This window comes from Anabrus simplex, chromosome 2 (assembly GCF_040414725.1).
Source record: "Anabrus simplex isolate iqAnaSimp1 chromosome 2, ASM4041472v1, whole genome shotgun sequence".
Lineage (NCBI taxonomy): Eukaryota > Metazoa > Arthropoda > Insecta > Orthoptera > Tettigoniidae > Anabrus > Anabrus simplex.
Window position 1 is genome coordinate 367,326,613 of NC_090266.1, and position 13,062 is coordinate 367,339,674.

Consider the following 13,062-nt stretch of genomic DNA (forward strand, 5'->3'; position numbering starts at 1 on the left):
TGATTATGCTTAACTTTTGGACACTAGTGTGGAATGGGGGTGTGCCTAGCCAAGGCAGAAAAGAATAGTTCAAGCAGTTCAACCAGAATGAGGTGGTTTTACAAACCATCAAAAAGTCAAAAAAAATTTAAATGAGACTTCCACTGATGGAGAGGCACATGGCCTACATTATAAATGTGCATCAGGTTAACCAGGAGTTTCTTAATGTGTTGAAAGATGCACAGACATGGGTCTCTCACATTTATGTACTCTAAAATGCAGACCAAAAACTACAGATTCTGACCTCGCAATTCTCAGCACTCATGTATACCACTCATTTAGCATTTAGTACTTTTACAGCAAGATTACATAGAAGGCTGAAATGTGGTATCTGCATTAACAACCTGCATATGGCTATGACAGGATGACTTAGTACCCTACAAAACTGAGACTGTTCCAGTTTCTTACAAACTTATGTACTGGTCCATGTCAGAATCCCAGGTAGGGTACTGCTCATTTTAAAATGTCCATCATATCTTGAAAAATTGAAACCATGGATAACCAACACTTCAATCTGGATGTAATACCTACTGTTATGATGATGATGATGATGATGATGATGATGATGATGATGATAGATAATGAAGGATGTGTGAACATCACAGTTATGAGATTTCATAAATGAAAGAAAGCTATAGGTAAGTGGCCATTTAAGCATGATTCTAATTATCTCTATCAACTGTAAATATTGCTTTACAACACAAACATACATTATGTGTTTGTAGGTAAGCAAATTGAAACCATGTTCATAGAAAGTTATCTATTAGCTAACAGTAACTAGAAATTCCTACATTTCTAACACTGAGCCTCATTCGTAGGAAACAAGATACATATATGACATACATAGTTTATATTTAAAATTTAACTTGACTCTCCAAATAAAATTTATTGAAATTGACAATAAGCAGTTCATTAGAAACACAAAATGTAAACTGCAACATTAACATTGTGAATGTGTTATTTTAGCATTTGGAATGAATTTCTAAAAAATGTAACAGTATACCACTTCAGAAGGGAGTTACACAAATGTCTTCTCGTCCAGCCATGGCCGGAAAATTGGTAGAGTCGATGGATAGTGCGTGCCCTGCTTACGTCTCAGTGTACCCTCAGGAGTCCGCAGAGGATATGTAGCAAGCATTATAGGCAACTGGAGTTTGATTTCCTTCTCAAAGCTCTTCGGATCAATAATGAACTGCAAAAGAAAAATTACAATTTTAAAGAGATTAAAATGCATTCAACTTGCCCCAGGCATTTATTCCTAGGGTCAATGAAGCCACCCTGGCTAATTTTGAGTCTTGAGAAAATTATTATTACTGTAACGCATTGGCAGGGTAAATATATGAGTACAGAAACTGGTAGCATTTTATTTCAATAATTTATTACCGTGTCTAATTACTACAACTACACATTAACTCACAGGCATACAGAGATCACCATGGACATTCATAGTACAGGACACACACTTACACAGTTCGTGCTCTCTCTGTTAGTTCTCACTGTTCATTCGCACTTATTCACAATTCACACTAATCAATCAAAAATTTTACCACTCTTAGAAATTAATAATTTTTTTTAAATATAAGTCCTAGAATGAAACAAATGAGTCTGCAATGAGTACATCCCTTCGAGAAATATCGACCACTCGAACCCCATAGGAACCTCCAGATACGGAAAGCTCTCGGTCCGCGGCCTCATTGGATCTGCTCCCCTCGAGGCCTCCAACGACACAGCGGCCAATGACGGCACTTGTAGCGGCACCTGACCAATGCGCACCGGCCCTCTCCATGAGGCTCCGGCCTGGTGACGTCACATGGCTAACGCATGTTGGCCCTGCCCAACGTTGGATGTTGAAATGGCAGACGGAGAGGTGGTGCGCACTTATTATTATTATTATTATTATTATTATTATTATTATTATTATTATTATTATTATTATTATTATTATTATTTTCTGTAATCATACATATTTCATTCACTGGAAACTCATTATCCCTAGACTATGGTGGAGCACAGGGTGAAATGCATTTCATTACATTACACAGATACCCAAACAAAGTAATAGTATTTTAAACACATTAAGTCATATAACAGATATCAGGGAAAAGTGATCCCCCAGGACAAAAATATCATGTTCAGTTCTCACTTGAACAGCAACCCCTTCAGTTAAGTTTTAGGCTGTGAATGTGAATCAATTTTTGTCCACACCAGGCTGCAAAAGGTTTACAGAGTAATCTATTTTGGTATTTCCAGTATCTTTAATATAAGGGACAAGATATTTTTATAGTTGTCTGCATCATGAAAGCTATCTCTGAAATTAATCACAGATGTTTACAAGTTTAAAATATTGAATAAGGTTGCAGAGTGAAAGAATGAAGGATTACTGTGTGCAGATCAAAGCCCAGAAGCAGCTGAAATTGAATTAACATGGTCCACAGTTGGCCAAAATGAAAGAAATAATAATAATAATAATAATAATAATAATAATAATAATAATAATAATAATAATAATAATAATAATAATAATAATAATAATAATAATTGTTACCATGTTTTTGTGGATCGCAGAAAGAGGTGAAGGAAGGTGCTGGGTGGAATGGGTCTATCTACAATATCAAAAATTAAATTAAAACTTGAACATAGGTTAGATTTCTTTTCAAAAACAAATGTAACAACTTTTTACTTGGTGAATTAACAAAGTGACAGGTACAAATAGCAATCTTGAAACAAGAATTGCAAAAGCCAAGATTAGAGAATTTAATAGGTTTGGGCTTCAAGCCCCTAATTTCCACTTTACAATATCACCAATTAGTGTTTACATGGACAAGGAGAAATCTCCCAATACAATAGCACTTTGCTCCAACAAATTTACAGCCTTCCAGATGCACCCCTCAATATTACATGTTGAATTCAGAAATCACAGAAAAGAGCTTACATGCTCTCCCACTTTAACTAACTTCTTACAGCCCACTTAAGGCAACATTACACAAAACCTTACGATCTCTGACCTCTCTAGGCACAATTTACAATTTAAAATTTTTACACAGGGGTATCAATTACCCAAACTACTGGGCCATCGTGGAGAGAAGAACAGGTTAGATTACTGGCCCGAACACAAAATGAATGGGGGCGTACACTTGCACTCCTAGAAAATTAAAAACCCTACTTGGGCTCTCGGCCCGAGGATGCAGAGGCTAATCCGAAGCTAATGAGGTGACTAGAATGGAGATTAATTTAACACTTTACAGAAAAGAGAAAAGGTTACAAAAATCATAGTCACCTCAAATTAAATTGAAGGGGAACTCAAGAGGGAAACGCAGTTTTAAGACTTTATGAAATTTTACATTAGCCAAAAGAAGGTTTACATTTTAGAAAACAGGAGGTTACATAATTAGAAATTTGAACCTTCCTCTTGTGTAAGTCTGTAGAGGTAGCTACAGAAAAATAAGACTGGTGGTCATGACCTTGGCTGATGGACTGCCTGGCGAAGAATGAGGCGCTCCGCCCCCTGTCTTAACACACACACACACACACTCTTAGAAATACGGCGATCAAAAGACAAGGTAGCCCGAAAATCCGCAGCTTATATAGGTCGGTGGATGCAGAGTGGTTTTCAGCCCTTGGGTTTCGTCCCTTAAGAGGCCACGGCTTGCCCATGGTCCAACAGCTCTGTACTCTGACTGGCCAACCGAGCAGAGCACAGCATTCGGGAGACGGGCCTGGGGCACAGTGCCGGACTTTATGCCTGGCCCCACCCGTCGGCTGTCCTGAGAATGGTTTTCCGTGGTTTTCCATTCTCCTGCACTAAGGCGAATGCCGGGACAGTTCATAGTATAGGCCACGGCTACCCACCCCGTTACCGTCTCCACACATCTCCTTCACCGTAATAAATCTCCCGGCCTGAGAGATGGCGTCACTGTCTAAGAGGCCCGCCTCTCCCTTCAGGGGAGGAATGAAAATGTTTAGTAGAAGTAGTAGCTTATATACGTGAGGGGACGGTTCTAGAGGGTTCTGGACTAGTCTGGACACACCCTCTCAATTTTATTGGCAGAATCAAAAGTTACACCCAAAAACCAACAAGAAGCCTGTGATAGGCTGAAAAATAATTACAGAAAATTCCTTATTGCCCAGATTCAAAAACTGGCAGAATGAGAAAGAAGTGCTGCAAACATTGAAATAAGAAAATAAAAGAAAGTTAATTTATTGATAAAACATAATAACCCAAAACATCCTTAATTCATTAATTCTTTTACCTTGTACCAGAGTGCATTACCTCAGTTTTTTTGTAATGACATCTATGGAGAAAAGTTTAAAGTTTTTGAAGTAAACAAACACAAAGCAAATAAATCCAGTCAGTTTAGGCAACTTCACAATAACACAATTACTCAATACTTCAATGGTGACATCTTGAGGTCAATGTCCCAACTTCATACCATAGGTGTTTCACGTTTTGTTAGAGAGATAGCATTCCTTAAGGTGCTTCTTTTAAATAAGCGGAGTTGAGGTGTACCTGACATAATAATAAGAAGAAGAAGAAGGAGGAGAAGAAGAATATTTGCTTTACATCCCACTAACTACTTTTACGGTTTTCGGAGACGCCAAGGTGCCGGAATTTAGTCCCACAGGAGTTCTTTTACATGCCAGTAAATCTACCGGCACGAGGCTGACATATTTGAGCACCTTCAAATAACCACCGGACTGAGCCAGGATCGAACCTGCCGATTTGGTGTCAGAAGGCCAGTGCCTCAACCGTCTGAGCCACTCAGCCCAGCAAGAAGAAGAATAAGGATGCTTGTACATGCTTTGTTCCACTCATATACGATGGTACTTTGTCACAACACTGTGTTTTCTACAGAACCACCAAGAGAGCAAACGAGTTCTTACAGAAGACAATTATACTTTTGAGGACATGAGAAGAAGTGGTCTAGACCTAAAAACGAACAAGAAAGTTGGAGCAAAGCTGATATGCAAAAGGAAATGTAGATCGCAGAAGGGGAAGCAGTAATCGGTTGGACACGAGTTCTGATAATGATAATTAAATTTCATGTATGCAGATTATCAATAATTAAATCCATGCTCATATTATTTAACATAAAATTATAGTATTATCTAATATATGACCAAGTTTTCACAGAAATGTGGAAATATGCCAGTGATACAGTTCGAACATCCTTACACATGGCCCTAACAAAAATCTGGATAACAGAAAAGTTCCCCGAACATTGGACCACAGCCATAATCCTACCACTCCACAAAAAAGGAGATAAAAGCAATCCAGATAATTACAGAGGTATCTCTCTCTTAGACTGCACATACAAGATTTTCTCCAGAATCCTATACAGGAGGATCAGAGAGCAACTAGAGGAAGAATTAGGTGAATACCAAGGAGGCTTCGGACCTTGCAGAAACTGTGCAGAACAAATCATCACTTTAAAATTAGCCATAGCATATTACAAGAAGCAAAACAAACCTCTTGCAATAACCTTCGTGGACTTTAAAAAAGCTTACGACTGTATCCATAGACCTTCAATGTTGAAAATATTAAGAAATTTTGGGCTCCATCCAAAATTAATCAAATTGATTGAACTCACCTTAACCAACACTAAATCAAAAGTCAAGTTCAGAGGGGAATTCTCTGAGCCATTCATCATAAAAACAGGCTTAAGACAAGGAGATTGCTTGTCACTACTGCTGTTCAACTGTGCCTTGGAATATACTGTATAATGAGGGAATGGTACAAGAGTAACCCAAAGAACATCCGAATTGGAAGACCCAAAGACAACATAAGTTTAAATTGCCTAGGTTTTGCTGATGACCTTGCTCTCTTGTCCAACAATATTCAGGAAACCAGACAAGTTAGGCTATATCACTACAGGATAAAGCACAGAAAAATGGTCTTGGAATATCTTTTGAAAAGACAGTAATCACGTTTACTGACCCACCACTCATAAACAAACTTGCCATAGGAAACCAAGAAATCAAAATTGTAGATAAATTTAAATATCTGGGAGAAATCATAACATATAACCTCAATGAAAAGCCAGCATGGCATAACAGAATAAATAAAGTGACCAGAACTCAATATGTCACCAAGAATACCCACAACAAAAAAAGCCTGTCGATAGCAACAAAATTAAAACACTACAAAACAGTCACTCAACCAGAAGTAACATATGCAAGTGAAACCATCTTCAAAACAACTAACACTGCACAAATAGACAAAATACTCAGGATAGAGAGAAGAATCATTAGAACATGCATCAACAAATCATACCAAAATGAAGAACACTGAAGAGTAGCTTCTAATGAAACAGTCTACAAGGAAATAGAACCAGTAATGAGCTCAATCAGGAAGAAACACATTTCATTTTTTGGACATCTAATTAGGACACCAGAGAACTGGATCATCAGGAGAATAATAGAAAAATTATGGAATAGTAAGTGCAACATTAAGTGGATTATAGAAATCAAGGAAGATATGGATGAACTACAAATTACAGAGGAAGACCTAAGAAACAAAACCGACAAAATCAAGAAACTCACAGACAAACAAACCAGACTGCAAATCAGAAGCAACAAACAGACAATAGGAAGGGTGATTTCCGATGAAGAAAGAAGGATAAGATCAGAGAGAATGAAGAAATACTGGGCTGACAGGAAACTAAAAAATTCTTTGTATAAAGTTGGCTAGAGTGGTCCAATGAAGGCCATAAAATCTAAATAAATAAATATGACAATAGGCGACAGATATCCCAATAATATAAGTATGTTATCTAACCGTCTTTTACAGCTGAAAATCTTCCCATCCCCCCATAAGCAGTAAGTTATATTATGTTGCATATTGTTTTCAAATGTGGGGAGGGAGTAAAAATTTTCTATCTTTTTTTTCTTTTTTAAATCAACACTGATCTGTATTTAGGGCTGTTGCCCTTGTAGAATATTCCCTGTGAACCATTTACCTAGTCCTTTCTTAGATGATTTAAAAGAACTTAGAAATTTGTTGAACATTCCAGTCCATAATTCCTCTTCCTATAAATGAATATTTTCCCTAATCTGTGCTCTTGAATACCAATTTTAATTTGATATTATGATTTTTTCTACTTTGAAAAACTCCACTCAAGCTTATTTCTTTACTAATATCATCCCATGCCAATCTCTCCACTGACAGCTCAGAACATTCCACTTAGTCGAGCAACTCATCTCACATCAACAACTCAGCAACACATCAAAGGTGGAACATATAAGAACATTTTGTCCAGTTTGTGTTACTCCCATGTCTTCCCAGCCCAAAGTTTGAAACATTTTTGTAACACTACTCTTTTGACGGAAATCACTCAGAACAAATTGTGCTGCATTTCTTGGATCTTCTGCAATTCACGAATCATGTAATACTGGTGTGGGTCCCATACACTGGAACCATACTCTAACTGGGCTCATACCAGAGATTTATATGCTCTTTCATTTACATCCTAACTACAAACTTTAAATACCCTCATAACTCTATGAAGAGATCTGTAAACTTTATTTACAATATCATTAATGTGATTACTCCAATGAAGATCTTTCCTTGTATTACCACCTAAGTACTTACAGTGATCCGCATGAGGAACAATCACCCCATCAAGACAGTAATTAAATTTGGGGATGGGTGATTGGGAGTTATGAATCCCTCTATATCATGAAGCAGTCAAGTAGGATGGTTTGGATGTTGTGAAAACTAGGCAAATGATGCATTTCAGCCTACATACTGCCCACAGTGAGGTGGGTTGATAGTGTAGGGGAAGGTTTTTCATGGAAGGTACTTTGTACTCTTGTAATACACTGACTGACAGAGCAAATGCAACACCAAGAAGGAGTGGTTCGAAAGGGATGAAAGTTGGGGAAAAAACAGAGACGGCACGGACGAATAATTGATGTTTATTTCAAACCGATATGCAGGTTACACAATGCGCACGGCATCGACTCAGTAGGATGTAGGACCACCGCGAGCGGCGATGCACGCAGAAACACGTCGAGGTACAGAGTCAATAAGAGTGCGGATGGTGTCCTGAGGGATGGTTCTCCATTCTCTGTCAACCATTTGCCACAGTTGGTCGTCCGTACGAAGCTGGGGCAGAGTTTGCAAACGGCGTCCAATGAGATCCCACACGTGTTCGATTGGTGAGAGATCCGGAGAGTACGCTGGCCACGGAAGCATCTGTACACCTCGTAGAGCCTGTTGGGAGATGCGAGCAGTGTGTGGGCGGGCATTATCCTGCTGAAACAGAGCAATGGGCAGCCCCTGAAGGTACGGGAGTGCCACCGGCCGCAGCACATGCTGCACGTAGCGGTGGGCATTTAACGTGCCTTGAATACGCACTAGAGGTGACGTGGAATCATACGCAATAGCGCCCCAAACCATGATGCCGCGTTGTCTAGTGGTAGGGCGCTCCACAGTTACTGCCGGATTTGACCTTTCTCCACGCCGACGCCACACTCGTCTGCGGTGACTATCACTGACAGAACAGAAGCGTGACTCATCGGAGAACACGACGTTCCGCTATTCCCTCATCCAAGTCGCTCTAGCCCGGCACCATGCCAGGCGTGCACGTCTATGCTGTGGAGTCAATGGTAGTCTTCTGAGCGGACGCCGGGAGTGCAGGCCTCCTTCAAACAATCGACGGGAAATTGTTCTGGTCGATATTGGAACAGCCAGGGTGTCTTGCACATGCTGAAGAATGGCAGTTGACGTGGCGTGCGGGGCTGCCACCGCTTGGCCGCGGATGCGCCGATCCTCGCGTGCTGACGTCACTCGGGCTGCGCCTGGACCCCTCGCATGTGCCACATATCCCTGCGCCAACCATCTTCGCCACAGGCGCTGCACCGTGGACACATCCCTATGGGTATCGGCTGCGATTTGACAAAGCGACCAACCTGCCCTTCACAGCCCGATCACCATACCCCTCGTAAAGTCGTCTGTCTGCTGGAAATGCCTCCGTTGATGGCGGCCTGGCATTCTTAGCTATACACGTGTCCTGTGGCACACGACAACACGTTCTACAATGACTGTCGGCTGAGAAATCACGGTACGAAGTGGGCCATTCGCCAACGCCGTGTCCCATTTATCGTTCGGTACATGCGCAGCACAGCGGCGCATTTCACATCATGAGCATACCTCAGTGACGTCAGTCTACCCTGCAATTGGCATAAAGTTCTGACCACTCCTTCTTGGTGTTGCATTTGCTCTGTCAGTCAGTGTACTACAGAACACATCACAGGTGGAACACATATAAGAACATTTTGTCCAGCTTGTGTTGTCTACAGTAGAAGAGGATTACTGTGTGTTTTAGCACGATGATGATGATGATGATGATGGTGACCAGGCTTCAAATAATTATGAATCTTGCATATTGGATGTATTATGCATCTTATGTGTAGACATCAGCTTCTGCAAGACAATATTTTAAAATTTTTGCATATACAGTGGAATCTCGATATCTCAAATCACCTCACGAGCTAAATTTTATTTCGAGTTATCGAAATTTCAAGATATAGAGAATACAGTTTATCGAGCTCGTATAGCACATAAGTGAATTGTATGTAACTACAGGCTTATAATGAATACATTATTTTTAACAGTATTTAAAAATATATAAACAAACTCTATTTTACAGCATCACTTTTATTATAACCCTTATTACAGTAACTTTTTAGAAGACAGGATACAGTACATAGAGTAGTGAAGCAAGAAACACACTGCCATTAACACCTTTGCAAAAAATCCATTAGACCCTTCTGTTTTTTTTTTTACTTTTAAACTTCTTTTCTTCCTCACACTTCGCAATAACATTTATTGCTGTGAAAACACTGTCATTTGCATTCGACTGACTCTGTATGTAGGATCAAAGAATAGCCACTGCACTTAACGCCTGATCTGCTGATAGTACAGGATAAGAGAGCTCCAACTCTTCTTCTTATTCTTCTTCTTCTTCTTCTTCTTCTTCTTCTTCTTCTTCTTCTTCTTCTTCTTCTTCTTCCTCCTCTTCTTCTTCTTCTTCTTCTTCTTCTTCTTCTTCAGTGTAGACGGTATCTGTAGGAAGCTCGGCCACTATAACATCAAATTCCACATTTATATAAGCCTCAAAAACAGCTTTGCAGTTAACAAGCTGCCGATACTCCACCCATTCTTCAGGAACAAGAGTGACTTCCCCCTCTTCATGTTGTGAAGCTCCTGAACCACCTTTCAAAAATCCTGCTTTTCGGAAGCAGTCTACAATAGTTTCCTGCTTCACACCAGCCCACGATTACTCAGCTGTATTATCGACTATAGTAGCTTCAGTATGCTCGGATTCATTTCCTCTCAGAATTCTCTGAACTGCCCTCTTCCTATTGAAATGCTGTGGTTTGGAGGTTAAGTTCTGTGGCAAGAAGACCACGTGTACTGCCTTTAACTCCTGAACCAGCACCTTGGCATGAGCAGGGCAGTTGTCTACGAAAAGGAGGACTTTCCTCCCTTCATGTTGAAACTTCTCATCAATACCACGCAGCCAAGATTCATAAATGGAGCTTGTCATTCGCAACTTTGGGGGTTGCTATCGTACATGACTGGTAATTAATTGACACCTGAGGAACAGTAAGGCTTCCAGTCACTAGAAGTTTTAGTTTTACGGTTCCCATCATATTAGCTCCCAGCATCACTGTAACCCTTTCTTTACTTGTTAACTGTTCCTCACAAACCACAAATGCCATATTGTACAGTTAATGCTGTACAAAATTCAAGTTAGAGTATTTTTTGCTTCAAGGGAGGAAACGTTTGCTTCAAGAAATCGAGAAATTTGTGTAACTGAAATTGGAGTAATAGAGAAATAAATACACATGAAGAATTGACAAACGGCTGGGAAATTTAAGTTACTTTGAGATACTGAAAATTCAAGTAATGGAGGTTTGAGATATCAAAGTTCAGCTCTATTTGAGATAACATATATGTGGAAAACTATGCACGACTCATGCCACGCTGTGCTGTCTCGTCCCATCTGCTTGACATGGCTCTATCACTTGATACAATATTTTTATTGACATCAGTCATATTAAGATTGTAAACTTATGTAGCCTTCTGCTAGAACTCTTCTCATGATCAACTTAGACAGTCAATTATAGGGATAGTGATTTGCACTGTGTTATGTTATACATATTAGGTTAGATTTGTATATACAGTATGTATCATTTTTCCAAGACTTCCTCAAGCTTATTCAGATTATGAATTTATTGTACATTCAGCAAAAGAAACAAGTTAGAGAAATTTTTATTTTGTACACAATAAAAAAAGCTTCAAAAATAAACATTTCATTTATGTGCACTGAAATGGTGAACTAACACTAGCCAGGAGGTTTCACATGTGAAGAATATGACAAATTTTATTTGTGTTGTAAAAATCTGCTTCTTTGTAAACATCAGGTAGCGTGTTTAAAATTAGCAATACCAGATATACATCCTGCTGAGGCTTTGTCTACCTGCAACCCAATTAGGCAAGTACCAATTCCTGGAACTTCACTTACAACAGGGCTGTCTGTTCCCAACTTTGTAAATAGTTAAATACAATTTCTTTTCATGCACAATCAATTCTTGTCAGTGCTGCTTTGGTTTCATTGAAACAGGTTGAGATTTATAGTTAATTAGAGGGCTGTGTTCTTGCCACTTAAACCTAAGGAGAGATGTATTAAAAGTGTACGTATGCAAGTTTCAAGACTTGTTGACTAATGGAAGTACAGTATTTTATTTTGCCAATATTGTAGAACAGTTGTAGCCACAACTAAAATTTATCAAGTTCAACATCTTTGAATTACAAAAGATAAAACACAATGCACTGAAAGTGGTATAATTCAATCAAAAGCACCAGCTTCCTGTAATGACAGCTTTAGTTGAACCTGGACCAACAAGAAGTAAATTCATAGGAGACTTGTGTGAAGTCTTTATTTCAGTAAACATACCACTAGCTAAGCTAAACAATAAGAACTTAGTTCAGTTTCTGAAGTATAATACAAAACAACCAGTTCCAGATGAATCAACAATTAGGAAGAATTACGTTCCTGAGTTTTATGAAGTGACATTAGGTAAACTAGGGGAAAAGGCTGATCAAAAATAGAGTATATCTGGGTCTCAATAGATAAAACAACCGACGTGGAGCAAAGAACAGTAATTAACTTTGTGTTTGTAATTTTAGGAGAGGAAATGTTGCTTGTTGTTTTAAGGGGCCTAACATCGAAGGTCATCAGCCCCAGGAGAGGAAAAGGAGGGGGCAAATCATATCTACTAACTATGGATATGTTACCTAAGAATAAGGGGAATCACACAACAATTGCTGCATTCATCAATGATGCACTTATCTTTTTTGTGGCCATCAAGCATTCGTTACAATCATGTTCTCGTGGCCTACACTCATACTGCATCTTACAAATGTAAAGCACCGAGCTCGATAGCTGCAGTCGCTTAAGTGCGGCCAGTATCCAGTATTCGGAAGATAGTAGGTTCAAACCCCACTGTCGGCAGCCCTGAAGATGGTTTTCCGTGGTTTCCCATTTTCACACCAGGCAAATGCTGGGGCAGTACCTTAATTAAGGCCACGGCCTCTTCCTTCCCACTCCCAGCCCTTCCCTGTCCCATCGTCGCCATAAGACCTATCCGTGTCGGTGCGACGTAAAGCAACTAGCAGAAAAAACTAAAACAAAAAACAAATGTAAAGCAATGGGAGGTCTTGGGATATTATATACCAGATGATAAATGTCACATGTAGTACATGGAATTCATCAAGTCGCTGAAGCAGTTCGAGCTTCCCTTCCTGAAGTAAACATTTTGATCTCTACAGTGAAAATAGTATTCCTAAATTCTGCACATCGCAAGAACATTTTTTGTAAACGGAAGGTAATATGCGGCTCTCACCTTCACCAGTTCATACAAGATGGGGAATGTGCTCAAAGTTCCTGCTTATTATGCAAATTATTTTGAAGTAGTTTGCTCCTATTAAAGAAGCACAAGAAATCTTGAGCAAAG

General features: G+C 39.4%; 1 protein-coding gene across 1 annotated transcript in view; it reads right to left on the reverse strand.

Moving 5' to 3' along the window:
- Positions 1-586: 586 nt before the first annotated feature.
- The window catches only part of Vdup1 (arrestin family protein Vdup1), a 321,093-nt gene continuing 308,617 nt past the window's right edge, over positions 587-13,062 (reverse strand). Inside the window, exon 6 of the mRNA XM_067139106.2 lies at positions 587-1,231. Coding sequence (XP_066995207.1) covers positions 1,058-1,231 — 174 coding nt within the window. The 3' untranslated portion in view covers positions 587-1,057. The remainder of the gene's footprint in view (positions 1,232-13,062) is intronic.